General features: G+C 43.3%; 1 protein-coding gene across 1 annotated transcript; it reads left to right on the top strand.

Annotated features, from left to right (window-relative positions):
• The first annotated feature begins 247 nt into the window (after positions 1-247).
• Positions 248-20,362, top strand: katnip (katanin interacting protein). The gene is made up of 28 exons (XM_080049686.1): positions 248-339; positions 897-1,020; positions 2,345-2,433; positions 2,902-3,077; positions 3,451-3,563; positions 3,655-3,756; positions 3,927-4,076; positions 4,296-4,542; positions 4,826-4,957; positions 5,138-5,304; positions 5,501-5,601; positions 6,162-6,258; positions 6,370-6,579; positions 7,013-7,150; positions 8,123-8,987; positions 10,891-11,658; positions 11,740-11,948; positions 13,931-14,009; positions 14,105-14,282; positions 14,505-14,670; positions 14,795-14,961; positions 15,057-15,121; positions 15,787-15,897; positions 16,047-16,186; positions 16,284-16,385; positions 16,478-16,638; positions 17,308-17,393; positions 19,396-20,362. Exons 2-28 carry the CDS (start codon positions 1,009-1,011, stop codon positions 19,452-19,454), a joined length of 4,890 nt encoding a protein of 1,629 aa, XP_079905812.1. The 5' UTR covers positions 248-339; positions 897-1,008; the 3' UTR covers positions 19,455-20,362.
• Positions 20,363-21,666: the final 1,304 nt, after the last annotated feature.

Here is a 21,666-nt window from a genome sequence, read left to right as displayed (position 1 = left end):
ATTACTTAAAAGATCTCCTTATTTCTTGGTAGCCTAAGTTTGTGCTATGACATGCTGAATGTCCCACTTGCCACACTGCTGACTTTTAGTGTTATCAAAGCGTGCTTTTGCAGCAGGGGGTTTGGTGAAGGTTTGTGTGGATGGAGCTTTGTTTTTATGTCCGTGGGATGGAGTCAGGGACAGCAGGCTGTGGGCGTGTCTGACAGCGATGCGGGTCTTTCCATTGGTGGACCGCTATCCTGGTTACCAACCAACACTATACACTGGGCACATGAAAAACAGAGAAAAACTCGTTAATTTTCAGGCTTATGGCTAATAAAGCACCATTTCACAGGACAAGTAAGTCTTTTTCTAAGATTTATTTTAACTTAAGCAAACGGTGTACTAGAATAAAGTAGCAAAAGACAGTTTTTGTTTATTTTAATGTTGACCACAGATGCATGCTAACGCTAACTAGTTAGCTTTTCAGTTTGTTATTAGCGTCCATGCTAACTGAACTGTTAGTCTGCCTGGTAACGTCTCTGCCTTGAGTTTATTTATGCGATAAACGGGTAACAAACAATGGCACTGGATATTTGGCATAAAGCGTTAGCTTGCCGTGTAACGTTAAGATAGTCAAAAAAGGGCTAGCGTGTTAGCGTTTCATGTCATACGATACAAAATCAATACAGCAAACGTTAACCACTCATCTGTCAGGTCGTAAGGTGAAGATTTTTCAAATTGTTTCAGACGGAAACTTGGTTTAATTAAGACGAGGCTTAAATTGGATATCATGTATTTGATGTGCGCAGTCGTCCAGCGGGTAGGCTGACATTAAAAAAAGAATAAAGATAATGTAGGTTTGATGTCAAAGGTAACCTTTGGGTTCGGGTTCTCATCAGTTTCCCCCTCTGCAGTGGTCATCAAACACAACGCATATTTCAATGGTTATTTTGAAGGCTCATCGGCTATCCTCTTTAACATTTGGTGTGGGGTTATGTGAGCAGCAGCATCATCTGCAGCCAGAAAATGGACATCAAGGTAAGCTCGTTTTATGTAACGTCTGCTCGTCAGTTTTATAGTCTATGCTGTTATACTTGAGACACCGTCAAGAAAAGGCTCTTTGATTTTCCTGCACATTTATCCCATCAATGCATGCCATATTTTACAACGAACAATGTCTCATCTTTCTCTCTGTTTTCTCTTTACTCTGGCACTAACAAGTACTCTCTGTTCTTACTCCCTTTCAAATTTCTTTGCTTCTCCTCTGCTCCTGACATTGACAGAGATGACATAGCCAATAGTTGACTTGTAGAATCTAAGTAAGGGGCTTTGTGATTTCTCTTTCTTTGCTTGTCTCAGCATGATTTTTGTTATCAATAAATAAATAAAATAGTGGCATGAGCTGTAGGTGACTGTGTGATGCAGACAAACTGGTTCTCCTTCCAAGACACACTATCCCTGTTCAATGTATCACTGGCTTGGGGTCAAGGCCAACATCTTTAACGATGAAGAAAGCAGGCATCTGTCATTTTAATGAGGACGATTTAATATTAGCTGTGTGTGGCGATGTCAGCTAAATCCATACAGTGTGGATTGTTTACGCTTTTGGGATTTTAGCTGATGTGAAGATGTATTTTTACACCAAAAAAACCTAATGATCTGTTATTCATCAGCATTGCTCTCAAGTTATGTGCGAAACTGCTTTATGTATTATGTAAGATCACTCTTAAGTTGTAGCTCTTGTTCCAGTCACCCTGTAATCACTGTTGCGGTCACACCTAATGAGTACACACAGGGTAGGACAGCCTTGCAAAGAAGAGTGTGAATTTGACATGGCATGGTTTCATGAAATTGTTTTATCCACTACTTCACCACCTCACCTTTAAAATGAAAAATGTGCAGTTAAAAGATTGCTTAATATGGTCATGATCCCCAAAATCATCACCAGACAAATGGTGTGTTATTCAGCATTCAAAAATAGACGGATGAATGCATCTGGATTCCATCAGTGTTGAGGTTTGCAAGTCATAACCAGTTCTTATTAAAGGCCCATATGTGTAGGCAAAAAAAACCTTCCCACTCACTTTTATTATACTTTATCACATTTTTAACCTCACGACTGAAGCTGACTAAATCTTAACTTTTTTACATTACCTGTGCTCCACTGATGCTTTATTTACTCAAAACTGGAGGAGCAAGTTGTTTGCATAAGTTTTGTGTTTTATAGTGGATGTTAAATGTATCTGTAAATGTAAATACCTGTGTGTATTGTGACAGTTTGTGTTTACCATCTAACAGCTGATGTAGGCTTTTTCTGACTCTGCATTGTGTGCGTTTGTACTTAACGCTCGCACTCCTGAAGGAGGGTAAGACGTGCCAAGAAGAGAAGCCTGCCTCTGCTGTGGATGACACACTGGATGAATATTTAATCGCCCTCCAGCACAAAAACAGGTAAAGTGTGAGCACAGTGTGCCGGGGAGAGGCGGATTAGATTTCACAAAGGAGATGCAGTTAACCCCTCCATGACTTTTGAGTGCTGCCCTAAGAAAAGCACTGATTGGTTCCTTGCTCATATTTACACATTATTTGAGTGGAATAAAAAAAATATATATATATTATTATTTATTTTTTTGCATTTTTCATGCTTTATTGACTGTGTAGAGAGTAAGACAGAGGTGAAATGGGGAAGACACGCACAGAACTGACCCGGGAGGGATTCGAACCCGGGTCTGCTGCAGGGCCTGGGCCCGTTGCCCCCCCCCCCCCCCCCCCCCGCCCTGAGTGGAATTTGTGGGAGAACAGATGTTGGAAATAGCTTTAGAATGTGTGATGTTCTGTGACTCCTGGATCTTTGTTGTCTTGAGATCTGTACTTTTTTTCATAATCAAGAGGTAGTGACCAGTTGTCTCTGCTCCTCAGGATCCTAAAACGCATTAAAGTCAAAGAGCCCAGGGAGATTGAGTTGGAACAGCTTGAGCAAGGTTTTTCCATTTATCTTAACGGAGCCAATGCTGCAGCCAGTAGAAAGCAGCCCAAGAGCTCCAACCTCAAGCCTGTCACTTCTCCACCTGCTTGGAGGTCCGCGCGTACAGCAGGTATGATGCTACTGGACCAAAATAACCCTAAATACTCTTATGTAAGACCTAATACTTGATTTTTAGTAGGGAATATTGTTATTGAGTACTTTTTTACACTGAAGTTGAAGGCACCACCAGCATACTTTATTCTTGTCGCACCATATGGGACACCAGCAAAACAGCCACCACTCCTCAGCTTGTTCTTTGCGTGGTGTGATCCCGTGCCCAGTCCCAGTGAATAAATGATAGTGACAGTTGTAGCTGGCAGCCATTCTGCCTCTATTTGCTGTGGACCATCTGCGTATGTGACTGCGTGTTCCTTTCTCCTCTGAGGCCATATTCTGCTGCGAGCTGCTCATGTTCCCTTTTCTGCTCCATTGCTCGTCTCTAGATGTCTGTAGAAGCGCCCACCAGCTAACCGAAGATAGCCCAAATCTGGAGCAGAGCCACAGGAAGAGGAGCCACACTGCCCCAGGAAAGGTCCAGAGGAAAGAATGGGTCCAGGTAGAGGCTTCTTATCACCTTATATTGTCATTTTGAATTTGTGTATGTTTTCCCATGAACGTATGTATAATAAATGGTTCCTTTTGTGCAGGATTCTGTCCAAATTCGGACAGAGGAGGGACCGAGTTTGAAAATCTCCCCGGAAAAGCGCTACTCTGAGGATTTTGAGAACTATGAAAGCGTAGACATGGAGGTAGAGTGAAGACATAACAATGCCTACTAAGTCTGTGTGTGTGTGTGTGTGTGTGGGTGGGTGTTTTTCTAGAGGAGGGGCTGTGTGTCAGATACAGCTGTCTGTACTACTTAGCATCTCTCCAGCTCTCCCATTTTCCTTCCTTTACCCCATCATTTTGTTTCATACAGAGCTCCAGCCCGCGCTCGCCTCGTAGTCCCCGCTCCTTGAGGGACGACTCCAAGGCGTCGCGCTCATTCAGCTCCAGGCCAGAGAACCACGGGGGCCAGGCCAACCAGGAACACAGTGAGAAGGTTCTCCTCAACCTCGAGGAAGTGAAGGTGAGTGGATGAAGAAATATGTGCACTATAATTTAGTCTCTTGTCTTGGGCTGTAGTGAATCGTCTTCATTATTATTATTTTTTTTGGGTGGTAGTACTCACACAAATCAAGGGAATGCCTACACTGTCAGCGTGCATGTGAATGTCTGTGAGCGCTCACACTGAAGATGACTGTGTGCATGGATGCATATGTAAACGTTGACATTTTTTCTAAATGAGGTTCTGCGTCGGAGCCTGGCGGTTAGCATGCGGCGGAGCAGCCGTGGCTCGGCGGGGGAGGAGTCTGAAGAGGAGTGGGTGGAGGAGCAGATAGAGAGGGAGGAGAGCACAGAGAGTCTGGATGAGCTGGGCCTGCCTCTCTCCTCCTCCAAGTCCTCCTCCAACCCCCGGACAAGCAACGACAACAATAATAGCCATCTGGACTCAGGCAACCTCATTGTCCTGGACTTTGGACCCTCGCTTAAAGGTATAGGCTCTAACCTCCACTTTCATATGCAAATTAGATATTGATTTTTAAGGGGGAGTCCTAATTGTCCAGAGTGTTTACATCTACTCTTCATCTGCTTAATCAGCAATCACCTGGGGTTCTCTTGGACAACAAGCAAGGACATTAGCTGTCTTCATGCAGTTATAGTGTTATGTTAGCTATCCCACGGGATGCAGAACCTTGGCCATTTTATGCCTACAAACAACACAACAATGTATTACTAATCTGAAAGTGTTCTTTTCCTTTTTCTCTATTCTTCCAGGTCATAAGATTGAGCGCTCTCTGTCGGCGAAAAGGAAAGAAAACATTGACAACTTTATACCCACCAAGCCTATGTTTGTGAAGAGCAAAACATTAGACAGGCCACCTTCTACAGAGAGCTGGGATGCTCCGAGTAAGTCCTCAAACATACTGCTGCTAAATACATCATTAACAAGCTGTATATGCATACAGACATATGGCAAATGTTCAATTTAATTAAACTCTTAATAACAGTAGTGTAATTAAGGTAAGCAGATCCGTTGAATAGAATGGTGTAGGATTTTTATTTAAAAGACATATGCTCTTGCTTAAGGGCCAAGGAGTCGGGTGGAAAGGCCCCTGTCAGCAGCTAGAAAGACTTCTGTTGAGGAGCTGGACCCAGAGGAGACAGCGTTCCGGGTTCGCCAGGCCATCCAGAGAGAAAACAACCCTGTGCAGAGTCCTGACCTCAACCACAACGCAGTCAGCCTGACACACACTGTACATATACCACTGCTATTGGACTTATTAAAACCTTAACTGTGAATAGTTGTTTTTTATGCTGATCCAGAGTCCATATCTGTTTTTAACTGCCTTGCCTTAATGCTACACATGTATGTCTGCTTCTGTTTTTAAAGCAGTGTTATGAAGCTTACATATTTTTGACTCTTCTATTTTCCTCCTTCTTTTTATCCAGGGCAGGGGACACCAGGTAATGAATGGCTTAATGCACAATCACGACAAAGATGACAGCAGTGTCACTGTGGCCATGCAGAGAATCACGCTTATGGGCCCCAGGTAAACTCTGAGAATATTACTTTTAGATTGGGCTGGGTGATATGGCAAAAAAAAATGATGACTATCATTTTTTCCATATTGATCGATATCAATATTTAACACGATATGTCATTTGATAATGCTGAAGCCACAAGAAATCAGAGTCACAAATAATCTTTTTCATTATCTGAAAAGATACCATCCCAGCCACCATACAGATAGTGAGAAAATGCGTGCAACAACAAGTTTGGTCCAACATCCTGCTGGTGCTGTTAGCAGTTTAGCACTATCAAGATACTTTTTTTGCCCAGCTCTTCCTATACACACAGATGCTTTTTACAAATCTGAGGAACAGAAGGTATAGGACAATCCTGTACATCCTGCAGTGTCAGAATAAACGTAATAGTGTTTTATAGAAACTAATTCAAACAGTAATGTATGGTGTGTGTGTGTGCACACCCTCTGACCTTGAAGAATGAATTCTGGGTGTAGCGGGGCTTAGCCATCCATCACCACAAATATGAAGGTCAGATGCAATATAAAAAGAGCAGCAGAGCTCAGGGTGTCATCCTTGTGTTCAGGCAACAACAGAAGCTGCTGAAAGCCTTGGAGAAACTGGAAGCAGGACCAAGCTCCAACAAGGTTCAGAGTGTCAAAACAGACCATAGCAAGCAGCCGGTGAGTCAGTTACACTGTCTCGCAGTCCACAATGAATCATCCTTGGGTGTGATGGAGACACACAGTGCACAGAAAGCATTCGTCAATGTTGTGTGTCTGTGTCATTTGCAGAGAAGGCAGGCCTCAGCCGAGGTCACCCCTGCATTGTATGTTACCATGGAGATCCTGTCCAACTGGGGGAACGCTTTGCAAGTCGGGCTGACTGAGTTGCAATTCTTCTGCCCCGGGAACAAGAAGCTGTACGTGTCGCCTCACGACTTAGACATCAGGAACGCTGACTACCCGGGGAACCTGGGGGCGCTTGTTAACGGAAAGGTGAAGGTGAGCCTCTGATGCCTGCCTCCGCAACCTGGATCCAAGGATTTCTGCTACAGTAATTCAACCCTGAAATTATGCATAGAAAACTAGCTATGTATGGATTTTCCCATCTTAGTTACAGCCAGAAAACACAAGAGGACAAAATGAATCAAGACTAAAAGCGCTTTGAGTGCGAGAAAAGCGCTATATAAATAAAATAAATTATTATTATTATTGTTTTTAAAAGGAAGAAAAAGCAATTCACATGACGCATTATCGAATCTCAAGTACGCCAGTTCTGCAACCAGGGAAACTAAAAACATTTACATCTTAATGAATCCACCTCCATTTCTTTTATTTTGAACTTAAAAGCATGTAACAAGATTAATTAATTAATTTTCATCGACAAAATGTATTATTATTTTTTCTGATTTTGTCTCTTCTCTTGGGTTGACAGACCACCAAAGAACGTCACATGTGGACATGTCCGTTCCACCCTCCCGTCCAGCTCTACTTTATTATCAGGAATACCGAGCGCTCCACAGACTTTGGAATATCCAACATCAAAATATGGAACTACAACCGAAGCCTCAATGTATGTGTTACTTATTTTTATTATTTTTTTTATTTGTGTCATCGCAGTTTTATAAGAGGTTGAATTGTAGAGTTCCGCACTTGATTTATATCTCCCTCTGGAGTTCAGGGATTATTCCTGTTGTCTGCAGCACTACAGCTCGTAAATCCGACATTGCTTGTGTGTTGTCACTATATAACATGGGTGGGTGAGTGTAGTGGTGCGGTCGCATCAGGGGTGTGGTTCTCTTTAAGCAGTGGCTGGCTGAGCTGCCAGTCAGACTGTTCAAATGTGGAACAGCGAGGGATTAGTCCCAAAGGATTAGTGTTAGGGGAAGCGTGGGCTTCTGCCTCTAGATCTCACTGTTGTTCGTAGAGGGGTACAAAGATCCCATTGTTTCTCTTTTTATCATTACTACAGCTCTCTAGAATGACTTGATGTTTTGAACCTGAAAGGTAAGCAGCTGTTGGTTGGAAATAGGCTGTTGGTTTATTGTGGTTCACCGCCTAAAGGATTGAGCAGATTCCCAAATTGGGCTTCAGCCATGAATTCATGGCAGCCATGACTTGGGGTCTGTGAGAGGGCTAATTTCTAGCTAGCTTGGAGAACTCATACTCTCAATGTTAAAAAATACAGATAAATGAATGAATGAATGAATGAATAATAATTGTATGAAATGTACCAACTGATACTTTTTGTAGACTTGATTTGCTTGAATTAGAATCATTATGTTCCCAAAATATTGTTCAGTATACGAAGACAAACTGTAAAACATTTTCCTGTGATACCATTTAACCTGAAATCCTTTATTTTTGAATCATTTACATCTTAAATCTGTACTAATCTGTACTTAATTGTATGTGTAGATTTCAGATCGTAAATATCATGTATTTTTTTTCCACTCATCGCAAAGGTAAAATGGTTTGCAAACTGAACGACAAGATTGTTTGTTCAGGTAAATTGAAGCTCTGTTTTTTTTTTGTTTTTTTTAAGGATCTTGACATTGGTGCGCGGCATATAAAGCTCTATCTCAACAGCACGTTGGTGTTTGAAGGGGAGCTGGAGAAGGGCTGCGGCAACCAGATCTTTGACTACAGCAGCACCATTGACCTCCAGGATTTCCAAGTCTTGGACTCCTTGTTTTCCAGCCCTGGGTCTTCAGGACACAACCTACGGGGGGCCAGCCCTCAGCGCCATGATGACAGGAAGGGTGAGGAGGGCAGCAGCATCCAGCGACACCCCAGTTTGAACCCGCAGCCTGCAGAAGCAGCAGGCCAGACTATGATGGACATGCAGGAGAGATCACATACTCTGCTACCCCCCATCTCTCCTTCATCCACTCGTCATTCCTCCACACAAAGAAACTCCTTCGAACTGTCCGGCTCCGAAGAGCCCCTCTCTCCCATGCAGCCAGTGGAGCAGCCTGCACCCATGGAGCAGACGGTCACCACCCAGCCGTCCTCATCGCGGGTGGTGGCCCCTCAGTGGCTGCAGCCCCTGAACAGAGGAGCTCCAGAGGGCTGCGAGGCCAGCAGGGAGAGGCCCCGCTGGCTGGTACCTCAGCACTCCGCAGCAGAGCCCAAGTCTCCATCTCCATCGGCCTCTTCCTCCTCTTCTATGCTCCCTGAGCTGCCGTGTAACCCGGGCCGGGTGTGTAGGGGCACGGAGAGGACGGTGGTGAACGGGGGTCCATGGAAGGCCAACTCTCTGGACCTGAGCTGTGACCTGCTGGAGGAGCTCCCCGAGCAGAAGCCAGACCGGCCCATCAGCGGACGTAGGAGCTCATTCCGAAACAGTGCAGCCAGTGCAAGGCAGACAGAGGAGGAGCACTTTGGAGCAACTGTGCTGTCAAACACAGGTAGGAAATGGGATTATTACTTTGTTTTGTGCTTTATTTGACCTATTTTTAACCAATAAGGTTACTATAATCATCTCTTGTAGTAATAATACATTTATTATAAACTGTATTAGAAAATCCAAAACAACGCAGCAGAAAAAATACTTGTCAAACATCATATTGGGAATATTCAACCATCACTCGCTAAAGCAGGGGTGTCAAACTCATTTTGGTTCGAGGGCCACATACAGCCTCTCTGATCTCAAGTGGGCCGGACCAGTAAAATAATGGCAAAATAACGTACATATGTCAAATCCAAATCTTTAGCTTTGTTTTTCAGTTATATGCTTTATGACTCAGCCTACATATGTAACCTACATTATCACAGATCACAAGGGATCTCTGTAGCCCCCAGGAAATGTCTTAGTAAAGGTTCCTGCTGGCCATGGGAACAGGAGCAAAAATGTTGGGGGTATTTTGCTCAAAGATGCCAATACGCACTAATGAAATAAACAACTGTTTATTTGAATACACAAATACAACAGGCACTGACCTTACAGTTGTCCAATTTTGTTTACTATATGTACAGGGACACATTTTGTGCAAACATGCAGACAGTACAACATACAATTAAATAAAAGTGCAACTTCTACTGTTTTGATTTATTTTTAAATACAGAGGTTATTTGTTGTTTTGGAATACGTTTTTCCCAATTTAATTTAATTTTAATTTAACTTACTTTTTTTTTTTAAATGCTCAGAAATGTGTGCTCTACAAGTCGCGGGCCGGATGTTTGACACCACTGCCTTAGACACTTGACACAATCAATCATCAATATTAGCATGCTATTTGGCCACATATATTGGCCTATTTACAGCCCTCAGAAAACTGACAGCTCTTCTTAGATGCAAGTTCATCAATTCATGGCTTAAAATCCTGAGCTGTAGAACTTTCAGGAGACATTCCTAGCTGTAAGCCACGTAAGTTTCCTAACAGTTGGGAGCATATGCGACGTGCGGATATGGCACAGGCTCCATGAAGATTTTTTTTTTTTTTTTTTTTTTTTTTTTTTTATCAGAATTGATTCAAATCGGCCGAATTGATTCGCGGGCCAGATCAAAACGTGTCGCGGGCCACATCTGGCCCGCGGGCCTTGAGTTTGACACATGTGCGCTAAAGGCTTTGCATTTTTTCATTCCTTGTTTATGTAACTTCAATTGGGTCCTATCTTAGTCATAGAATATTATACACCTCCTCACTTGGCTCCCTACATGAAGAGCTGCAACTGTACTTTAAGCCATTTTTAGATGTTAATTTTTAATTTTTAATCAGTCGTCAAATAAAGCATGTGTTTTGGGTTAAGGGTGCAGTATTATGTGATTCCTGTCATATAGTTTAGTTTACTAGAGTCTTGTTCAGCACTGTGGTGTAGTGACTACACCATACAAAGCAGCCACACTTGTTTTGCTGGCCTTTGTGCTGTTTAATGAATCATTCTTTCTGCTGCCTGCGAATTAACTTTTGTCATCTTGTTGTTCTTTTAACTGTTCGATTAAACACTTATTCATTGACATTTGAATGGAACTCTCATCTCTACAGAGGTCATTCTGAACTAAAATAAGATTAGAGAAAGGGGTAGATTTTCGGGTTACTAAACTGACTGCTTCCCATTATAATCCTTTCATCTCCCATACTATAAATAAACAATATAATTTAAGAGGCTGTATGTTTTATGTGTTCCTTTTGCCTCAGAACATTTAAAAATAAGGGTAAATAAACCATTTTATTTGTAATGGGTTATTTATGAAATGTATAACTTTTTGTGAGACGCTACAAAATTTCTTCTTTCTTGTTTGATGATAAACGTAAAGGCTAAAAGGGATTATCTTTTAATGTGAATAGCTCCTCTTTGTGCATTCCCCAGAGGAGCCGATGTCACTGGTGATCAGCAGCAGGAGGCAGTGCTCCCCTCGGGCCAAGCTGCACAGCCAACAAGAAAACACCCTAATGGAATCCTGGGACTCTCTCACCAAGTTCAACCAATGCCAGCGCGGACGCATCTCCAACATGGGCTTTGAAGGGGACATCTTTGACGAGTTCCTCCAGCGCCAGGGCCTTGGTCCACCCACAGTCCCAGTCACCCCACACTCCATAGCCCCCAGGAGCCCGCTGTCCAACCTGACCACTCAGACTCTGTGTGAAGGTCCCGATGACGATCTAGCCATGGAGCGGGAGGACGAGTTTGAGATACCGGTTTTACCCCAGGGCCAAAGGCTGGTCATCAACATCCTGTCCACTTGGGGCGATCGCCACTACGTGGGCCTCAATGGCCTGGAGGTGTTCAGTTCCAGCGGAGAGCCCCTACAACCCGCTCACATCCGCGCCGACCCTCCAGACATCAACATCCTCCCCGCTTACGGGAAGGACCCGCGCGTGGTCGCTAACTTGATCGACGGCGTTAATCGCACACAGGACGACATGCACCTTTGGCTGGCACCGTTCACTGCCGGCCTTAGCCACACCGTCTTCCTGGACTTTGGAGCTCCCTGCCAGGTGGCCATGATCCGAGTGTGGAACTACAACAAGTCACGCATTCACTCCTTCAGAGGGGTCAAGGAGGTGGAGATGCTGCTGGACGGAAGATGCATCTTCAGGGGCGAGATTGCCAAGGCCTCTGGGAACCTGTCTGGAGGTAGCTGAAAAGAACAGCCTCACCTTTTGTGTGTTGCTTTTGATCAACTTTTCCCATTTACTCACACTGCTTTCACTTCAGAGCTGGACCAATTTGGTGACACCATCCTGTTCACCACTGACGATGAGATCCTGGAGGCTATGTCTCGGTATGATGAAACCTTCCTCGGTGAAGAGGAGGAGCAGGACGGACTGGTGTGTGAAGAGGAGCTGCAGAGACCGCGCACCGCTGACGGAGAGGGAGAGGAGAGACCCTTCACACAGGCTGGTTTCAGAGAGGAAGAACTCAAAGTAAGTGCAGGCTTTATTAGTAGTGGGCACCGGTTTTAAAAGAAGATTTAAAGGTGGAGTCAGTGATTCTGGAGAACACTCGTTGTCAAAATCACTTTTTCTCAAAATCAGTGATTATCTCCTCACCAAATGCTACCTGTCCGTACTGTGTGTGCGCTGAAATAAATATCTGGTGTTAATGCACAGCCTAGGCTCTGTAAGCTGGTATGTAAACGAAGGGGATCCACTGTAGCTGGCAACATGCCCGTTTACAGAGCCTAGGCTAAGTACTAACACTGGATTTTTTTTCAGCGAACACACTGTACGGACAGGTCACTCTCTCTCTCTCTAGGTCGTCCTCAGACGAGCCCTCCATTGTTGCTTCCAGTCACCCTGATTCTCCATACATCTGGCCAGTTCATTGGAACTTTGCACTCCTGCATCATTCTTGAGTACATCCACGTAGGTTGGTGTAGGACGTCCTCGCGACCGATGACCATGGTTTGGTTCCCATAGTACCAGTTTGCTGGCTGGCAGCTCTTGGTGTCTTTGGCAGTGTCTTGCCAGTCTCATTCTCCTGGAAGCTACTTACTCGCTAACCCTTGGTAATCCTACATACAGGTTACTGTTAGTAACATGTGTGCTCCTGCTGATGTTTAGTACTGCACGCAGCATTCTGGTGTAGCACCCGTCTAGGGATTTCTGCAAGGTTGGCTTCAGGGACCAGCATTCGCTGCCGTAGAGGAGAACAGACTCTACCGTTGCAAAGAAAAAGCTGAGTTTGATTTGACGGGGGAGGTTGGAGTTCCACACACAGATCATTCCGTTCAGGGCCCTCCATGCGAGTGCCTTCCTCACCTTTAGGTCCTGCTCGGTTGAGTTGACCCATGAGCCCAGATACTTAAAGTCCACGACTTCCTTCAGCACAGAGCCACCAGTTGTTGTCAGTGGTTGATGCTCCGGTGAGATGTTGTAGGTGATGACCTCTGTTTTCTTGGCGTTTAGCCAACCTTGGCGCACTCCAGCTCCACTCTGTTCAGGAGTTCCTGTGCTTGCTACACATTGTTGGAGAGCAGGCTGATGTCATCCGCGTAGTCCAGGTCTGTCAGGACAACTGCAGGGTGTCGCTTTGACCTCCTTGGGGTTAGGGTGAAGCCGAGGTCCTGCTCCCGCCCACTGATGGCTTTTCTGAGCGCGTAATCCAGGACTATGATGAAGAGGAAGGGGGCTAGTGTGTCCCCTTGCATCACTCCAGCCAGGATATCAAACTCTTCAGTGTTGCCATCTGGGGTAACCACCTTGGACCTTGTTCCTGCGTGCATGGTCTCAATAGCCCGGAGTAGGTTGGGAGGAACACCGTAGGCCTTAAGGATCTTCACCATCGTGCCTCTGTGGATCGAATCAAATGCCTTTTTGAAGTCGATAAAGCACAGTACAGCTGTCAGGTTATCCTTCTTCACCTCCTCGATCATTCTCCTTAGTGCCAGAATCTGGGCTGTGGTGGTTCTCCCTTTGCGAAAGCCATTTTGGTTCTCCCTCAGGTGAGGGTCGATGGCGCTCCTGATCCTGTTTAGTATCATGCGTTGTATACCTTTGCCGTGATACATGTCAGGCTGATGCCCCAGTAGTTGTCTGGCTTTGAGAGGTCTCCTGATTTAGGCACTGGGATGATGTTGGAGAGACCATACTTCAGGCAGTTTGTTTTGCAGTAGCGCTAGGTTGGAAAACTCCAGCATGATGTCATCGAGGTCACAGTTCTTTAAAACCTCTGGGGGTATGCTATCTGGCCCAGCACTTTTTCCAGCTCTCACTGATCTTCACAAAGAGTGATAAGCATTCTCCAGAATCGCTAAATCCACCTTTAAGTGTGTTTGATCAACTTCTGAAGTGTTAAATAATATATCCTATAATTATCTGTTCCCGACTGTTATGCATCTAAAATGTTCAACATTCCCACCAAGAGAGTATAAAACAATTGATTTGAATGTGATCACATGTCTTAGTTTAAACTCCACCTCAACCCCCCTGTGAGCCAGTCTGAGGAGGACATAGAGCATAATCCTGGAATGTACACGGGAAAGTGTGAGTACATAATCAGCGACCTGTTCTCACATGTTCACTTCTTTTCTATGTTGTGCTCATACCTCCCATTAACCCATCTCCCTCCTCCACCCCAGGCCTTAGATTAGAATTGGTGTTGACTTGGGGGGACTCCCACTACATGGGCCTGACAGGACTGGAAGTGGTGGGGAAGGATGGAGAGAGTTTACCATTAGACCTCAGCATGATGGCCGCCTCTCCAAGGGACCTCAACGACCTGCCCGAATATGGACACGACCTGCGCACACTTGATAAGTACGTCTGACATTATGTGCTCTCGGAGCACTAAGATGTAGAAGTAGTAGAATAGCCTCAATGTTAGTAAATTATCTTTCTCCTTTTAATCTCTTTCTTCACTCTTTTTCATATCATTCGTACTTTATCACCTCCCCTCCCCTGATCTCATGAAAAATCGAATACCAGAATCAAAGTCCAGACTAGGATCACATCATTAGTGTATGTTTGTCATTACCCCAGGCTTATAGATGGCCACAACATCACCACTGATGACCAGCACATGTGGATGATCCCTTTCGCCCATGGACAGCCCCACACCTTGAACATCACGTTCACCAAGGCCCTGACTATTGCCGGACTCCGTATCTGGAACTACAACAAGTCCCCAGAGGATTCTTACAGAGGGGTGAGACACTGACTGTGTTTACTATGAAGGTGCAGTGGTTACAAGAGACCAATGATTAGCATGAGATGTTTTAAGATTAGTTAGTACCTTGTTATATTTAATTTAATTTGTGTCTTTGGCTCAGGTGAAGGTGATCCATATGTTCATGGATGATGTGGCCATCTCCCCGAGGGAGGGATTCCTCATCAGGAAAGGGCCAGGCAACTGTCACTTTGACTTTGCTCAGGAGCTCCTCTTCATAGACTTCCTCCAGACGCCCACTGACAACAAGAGTGCCGAGGACTTCCACAAGTAGGAGGCAGAAATTAAATTTGCATGCTCTGTTTCACGAGAGGGTTTGGAAACTTCCATTTCCTAATTCCTAATTTTGTTGTATCTTTATTAAGAGGGAGCTCTAAGAAACAAGAACAGGCCAGCATGGACTATGAAGCTCCCATCATGCCTTGTGGGTGTATCCTTTTGACATGGTTTGGACATGTATGTATTTTTTGTGTAGTTGTTCTGCTAAGTGCTGGTAAATCTGCCTGTCTAGAAAAATGCACATCACAATTTCTTAGAGAGCCCAAGTTTAATCCACAAACTGTTGCTCTGACCAACTTTTTAAAGCAGCCAAAATCAATAACAGATGTGGTTGAAAATAGCACTGTATATGCAGAAATGTTTCATGTAACAGATGGCTAGCAGCCCAGAGGTGCCCTGGTTGTAACACTGTTTTGTGGTGGATTGCAAGTGACAAATGGCAGTCAACATCTCCAGAAATGCTATTTTTCTACTATGAAAAATGTAGATTGGTGGCAGCCAGCCTGTGTGTCATCAAGAATTCATGGCAAAGGATCTGTTCTGATGTTTTTGGCAAGGGCTGTGTCAGAGATCACTCACACTTTCCCTTCCCCCTTGTTAAATAAATACTCAGCAGTTCACTCACACACACACAGTGAGCACAGTACATTTTTATTTTATGAAGCGGGGAGCATTGCATGTAGGATTGTTAGCAGACTCAAATAAAAGGTTGGTAGGTTAATATAGTGCATCACATAGTAAATAGGTAGTGGCTTTGGACACAGCCCAGGCCTGATGTGTGTTATATGTGTACATTCCTTAACCTTCACCCGCCAGTCATCTTTCAGCTACAGCTGTTAACATCGTGGGGAGACCCGTACTACATCGGCCTCAACGGCCTCGAATTTTATGACCAGAATCACGAGAAGATCAATCTCAGTGACAACAGTATCCTTTTCTTGAATTAACATCAAACTCCTTGCATCTTTCTTCACAAACCTAAACTCTCTCTACCAGTCTTAAATAAATGTGATCCCAAAAAGGGAGTAATATTAATAGGTGTATTAGTGTCTCTTCCTCAACCTTATGTATACCAGACATCGCCGCTTTTCCAGACAGTGTGAACGTCCTGGACAACGTGAGCGGTGATGTGAGGACTCCAGATAAATTAGTAGACGCTGTCAACAGTACCCATGATGGAAGACACATGTGGTTAGCCCCGGTGCTCCCTGGACTGGTGAGGATTTAAGAGGGAGAGAATAAATGGCTATAGTGAATTCAGTTAACACTCAGAAGAGAGGGTTTTGTGTAAGTGTATTGATTCTTCCACATAGGTGAACCGTGTGTACGTCATCTTTGATCAGCCGGTCACGGTGTCAATGATCAAATTGTGGAACTACTCAAAGACACCACAGAGAGGAGTCAAGGAGTTTGGGGTAAGCCCTCTAGTTTCTGCTGAGAGCATGTTTTTATTTTTTTTCTGAAAAAATCTCAAGCAGCAATATGCATTGTTCATCTGTTTATGCAGCTGCTGGTGGACGACCTCCTGGTGTATAACGGCGTATTGGACATTGTGGGTCACATGGTACGAGGCATTCTGCCTACCTGTGAGCCAGTGGTGCCCTACCACACCATCCTGTTCACAGTCAATGCCTACATTGCACAGCGTGAGAGGAACACTGTCATCAGGTACAGTGTTTTTTTCTTGCATGCATGTTTGACTGTTCTAATGGCTGAATGGTTGTACAATGGCTCTTTCTTAAGAAAAAATAAATACAATTTCTCGTCAGCACTGTTTCATCCCCAAAACGTGTCATGCTTGCTTCACATTGTAAACCTAAGTGGTGCTTTGTCCAGCAGTGTGCAAATTGTATGTAAAGTTCAATTGCAGAACCATTTATTTTACAATTCAACGTCTAAAACAGAGAAACGAATGGGTTAGTTTCAACGTCATTGTCCCAAAGTGGTGACTTGTCTTGAATTGAGATGTGATATTTTCCACTTCAGCCCCCGTGGCAGCAGACACCACCAACAGTGAGTAACAGACCCTCTGAAACCCCCGTGTCAGCACCTCCCTGTGGTCAATCCCTGTTTTGAAGATTCCTCAAATGAACCCCCAGCCATCTCTCACCCTCCTTACCACACGCTTGACTTTTGATGCCTCAGTCCTCCTTTTTCCCCTTCGGTACCTCTAGCCCCATCTTCAATGACAAAAGCTTGAAGCTAGCGGGTCCATTGCTTGAGACCAGTCAGCCCTATGTTTTGTTTTGGTCCTCTACTCATGTCTTCCCATATGTCCTATCCTATAAATTTTCTTGAATATATCTGCTCTGTCTTTATTCTCTTGCTGTGTTGCAGTAACTATGTGGAGGATCAGGATGTGAAGATGACCAATGAGAATCAGATTGTCCATTACAACAAGAAGCAGCAGACAGCAGATCCAGGTGAGTCAGGGAAACGGATACAGAGTGTTGTAGTCTTTTTCTACATCTAATTAGTTTTTTTTCAATCTGTAATCTAGTTTCAATCTGTAAAATAACTGCTGGGTCAAACTTTAAAGCCCCTGTAAACCCAAATCCACAAGTTCCTTTTAACTACCGTACTTTTTCGGACTATAATTCGCGACTTTTTCCCCTTTTTCGACCCTGTTATTACACAGCACAGTATATGTTCTGTAGCTACTAGGGATGGGCGTTAGTATCGAGTACTCGAGTACTCCTCGCTTCAAATGAACTCGATTGGTGGATGAGGAAAATAGTTTTTTTTTTTTGTGTGTGTCTGTAGCCTTTAGGCCGGCCGGCGGGCCACCCCTACTTTAAAATGTTATATACGTGTACAAAACGGCACAAACGGATAAAATAAAGTTTAACAATATTAAATATTTTGATGCAAGTGCAATACACTGAGCGTTGTGTCAAACAGCAACTGCAAATAACTGCCACCTCCGTGCCACCACAGCGCAGCCTGTGTTCTTCACGGCACCGCAGAGCTGAACACGGTCTCTCCTTCCTCCAGAACATTTTCAGGAATATAACTGTCCAATTATTTCAAAGCAGATGATAAAATTACGTTTATAAAAAGGGGAGATGACACCTGTTACTCTCAGTTAGTAGTGAGTAGACTCCAGGACAGGTGAGCATGCAAGGTGCTCTCCGCTTGGAAAGAAGAGTAAAGAAGAAGCAAGGCTTACTTCAGGCACATTCACTCCAAGCCAACAACAGTTAAGAAGCCTTCAGTAGGGAATATGGGGATAAGATTCAAAAACCGACCGGTGTAACGTTCCGTTAATGAGGAATTAGTCGCGGTAATTATTCATGGACACGGAGTGAGCATTACGGTTGGATATACAACTAACTGCTTTGGTGAGTTATTTATATGTATTTAAATTGTAGGACAATCATTTTATATTATCTGCTGCCCTTCTTATTTTAAATGGTGACTTAGGCTATTATTTTTTTGTTACAACTACAGCCCATGCTTTTTTTCTCTTTTTTTCCTCCCAACCTCCCAATTTAAACCTACTCGATCGGTTTAAATTGTGGCCCGTCTATTTAATTACTTTCAGTGAGGAAAATGTGTTTTAAACTTGTGGAAAAAAATCCTTAATATCATATGGCAACTGTGACTGTTTGACAATAAGCATTGAGCGCTTTATTGCGGTGAACCGTTGTTTTGCAGACAGATGCGTTGCGTTCTGAAAATAGAAAAAAGTTTAACGAGGAATCGATTGATCCTCAAGGAATGCAAGCGATCACACGAGTAGTAAACACTCGTGCCCAACCCTAGTAGCTACTATTGCACTAAATGGTAACACTTGAATACGTTATGCAAATATGCAACTTGTTTGTTGAAATGTTAATAAATGGAGCTTCCTCAAGCAGCCATCTCTTTCCCGACAATCCCCTCTGTGCACGAACTCTTACATATGGTAATTAAACATTATAACACCTGCGGCTTATAGTCCAGTGCGCCTTATAGTGTGGAAAATACGGTATGTATTTTGTGGAGTTAGTATTATGAAAGTAAGAATCTGAAAACAGTTCAGAATACTTATCAATCCAAATTAAAGACATTATCATTTGAGTTTGATAAACTTTACCGAAATCCGGTTTAGATGAGGCGGGCTATGTTCCTGTTCTTATTACACAATAAGTATTTTGAACCAATCGTGACAGTTCTATGCCCAAATAAATTAATTAAAAATAAAAACAAACTATGACTTTTGCTATGGAGACCATTTGATACGGCAAAGCCCACACATTCTTGTCGAACAGTCTAAATACTAAAAAAGCAGTTTTTTAAACTTAGTTGTTATTTTTATGAACATAAATTCAGATATTTGTAAAAGCTTATTTATACGCCCAAATTTGATATATTGATTTTTACTATTTTAGACCAGGTTTTCAGAGGCTTTAACTAAAGCTTATTTGTTCTGCCTCAACACAGCTCTTCGGCCTAAGACCTGCATGACTGATGGTGGGAAGCACGGCAAGAGGAGGTACTGACAGAGACATGGATTCAGTGCCCATATAAAGTGACAAGAATGGAAATGGTGGCGTTATGGCTGGCTTTTTAAGCCCACTTTTTGGTGGGTGACTTTTGAAAACCTCACTTACATTAAGGAACCAAAAGCAGCTGTGGTTTCTAATGGTGGCATGACAGCGGCTCACCCTCCTTATCCCACCCTGAAAAGGGTCAGGCCTCACACACAGATAACACACACACATAGGATTCCACTTTATGGTTGGATTTACTCCCTTTTCCCTCGCTGTGACACACCCATCCAGATAAACGTTATCCCAAACACGTACTGTACGGCCGCCCCTCCCACAGTGCCAGGATAAACCTGCGAGGCTGCATTTTATCAGCCCTATTATTGTGCCTAGTTATTACACTATTATCTGTGGCTGCTACTTGTGAATTTTGTGCTGCATATTTAAACGCTGCTTGTGGCGAGTAAATACTGAAAAAAAGAAAAAACTCCCAAGGCCACACAAATAAACTCTCGCATCAGGATGTGCCCAGTGCTATATGATGTTTATCCTGTGATGAGTCCAGACCATCAGCTCTTTACCTAATGGATATGATAAATGACTAACACTCCCACCAGTGCTCCAACCAATTGTTATGCTATGCAGATACTAATTTATATCTAATATTTATCTATAAATGTTGGCTAAAACATTTCAAAGCCTATAGTAGATTTACTTGGAAGTGCTTCCCAAAGGGATTTTCACCTTTTGGAAGATTTATATGGATGGCTTAAAGTGTTGCAATTTGTAGTTGAAAAACAGTGCGGTGGTCAGATTTTTCTACATTTCCATCAGATCTACAGTCCCCTCCAATAGTATTGGAACGGTGAGGCCAATTCCTTTATTTTTGCTGTAGACTGGAAACATTTGGGTTTGACACCAAACGATGAATATGAGACAATAGCTCAACATTTCAGCTTTCATTTCCAGGTATTAACATCTGGATCCGATACACAACTTAGAAGATTGCATTTTTTGAAAAGGAACCCCAAATTTTTAGGCAAGCAAAAGTATTGGAACAGATAGACTTTAAATAAATTAAAGTGAATAAACCGTAATATTTTGTCGCAAATACTTTGCTTGCAATAACCGCATCAAGCCTGTGACCCATTGACATCACCAAACATTTGCATTCTTCTTTTGTGATGCTTTTCCAGGCTTTCACCGCAGCCTCATTCAGTTGCTGTTTGTTTTGGGGGGTTACTCCCTTCGGTCTCCTCTTTAGCAAGTAAAATGCATGTTCTATAGGGTTTAAGTCTGGAGATTGACTTGGCCAGTCTAAAACCTTCCACTTCTTGCCCCTGATGAACTCCTTTGTTGTTTTTGCAGTTTTTTGGGATCATTATCTTGCTGCATGATGAAGGATCTTCCAATCAGTTTGGTTGCATCTTTCTTTAAATTGGCAGACAAAATGTTTCTGTAGACTTCTGAGTTAATTTTGCTGCTGCCATCATGTGTTACTGTGTTGTTGTCAAGATGCACCTTTACCAAAGTGATGGAAAGGCTAAAGTTTAGAGAAAGAAAGAATCTGCTCATGATCCCAAACATACAAGATCATCTGTGAAACACGGTGGAGGCAATGTCATGGCTTGGGCTTGCATGGCTTCTTCTGGGATGGGCTCATTAATCTTCATTGATGATGTAACACATGATGGCAACAGCTAAATGAACTCTAAGTCTACAGAAACATTTTGTCTGCCAATTTAAGGAAAGATGCAACCAAACTGATTGGAATATCCTCCATCATGCAGCAAGATAATGACCCAAAACACAACAAAGGAGTTAATCAGGGGCAAGAAGTGGAAGGTTATAGACTGGCCAAGTCAATCTCCAGACTTAAACCCTATAGAGCATGCATTTTACCTGCCAAAGAGGAGACTTAAGAGAGTAACCCCCTAACACAAACAGCAACTGAATGAGGCTGCGTTGAAAGCCTGGAAAAGCATCATAAAAGAAGAATGCAAAAGTTTGGTGATGTCAATGGGTCACAGGCTTGATGCGGTTATTGCAAGCAAAGGATTTGCGACAAAATATTACGTTGTATTCACTTTAATTTATTTAAAGTCTATCTGTTCCAATACTTTTGCTCGCCTAAAAATGTGGTTTTCCTTATCAAAAAATGCTATCTTCTAAGTTGTGTATCGGATCCAGATGTTAATACCTGGAAATGAAAGCTGAAATGTTG

Source organism: Ammodytes marinus (assembly GCF_949987685.1).
Source record: "Ammodytes marinus genome assembly, chromosome: 20".
In the NCBI taxonomy this organism is placed as follows: domain Eukaryota; kingdom Metazoa; phylum Chordata; class Actinopteri; order Uranoscopiformes; family Ammodytidae; genus Ammodytes; species Ammodytes marinus.
The sequence above is the reverse complement of the archived record's forward strand: the minus strand, read 5'-3'. Positions and strand labels throughout refer to the sequence as shown.

Excerpts from the sequence above, each read along its gene's own strand:
- katnip (XM_080049686.1), top strand. Across the intron at positions 14,010-14,104 it reads TGGAATGTACACGGGAAAGT|GCCTTAGATTAGAATTGGTG; the intron begins GTGAGTACATAA and ends CCTCCACCCCAG. Across the intron at positions 16,639-17,307 it reads GAGAGGAACACTGTCATCAG|TAACTATGTGGAGGATCAGG; the intron begins GTACAGTGTTTT and ends GCTGTGTTGCAG.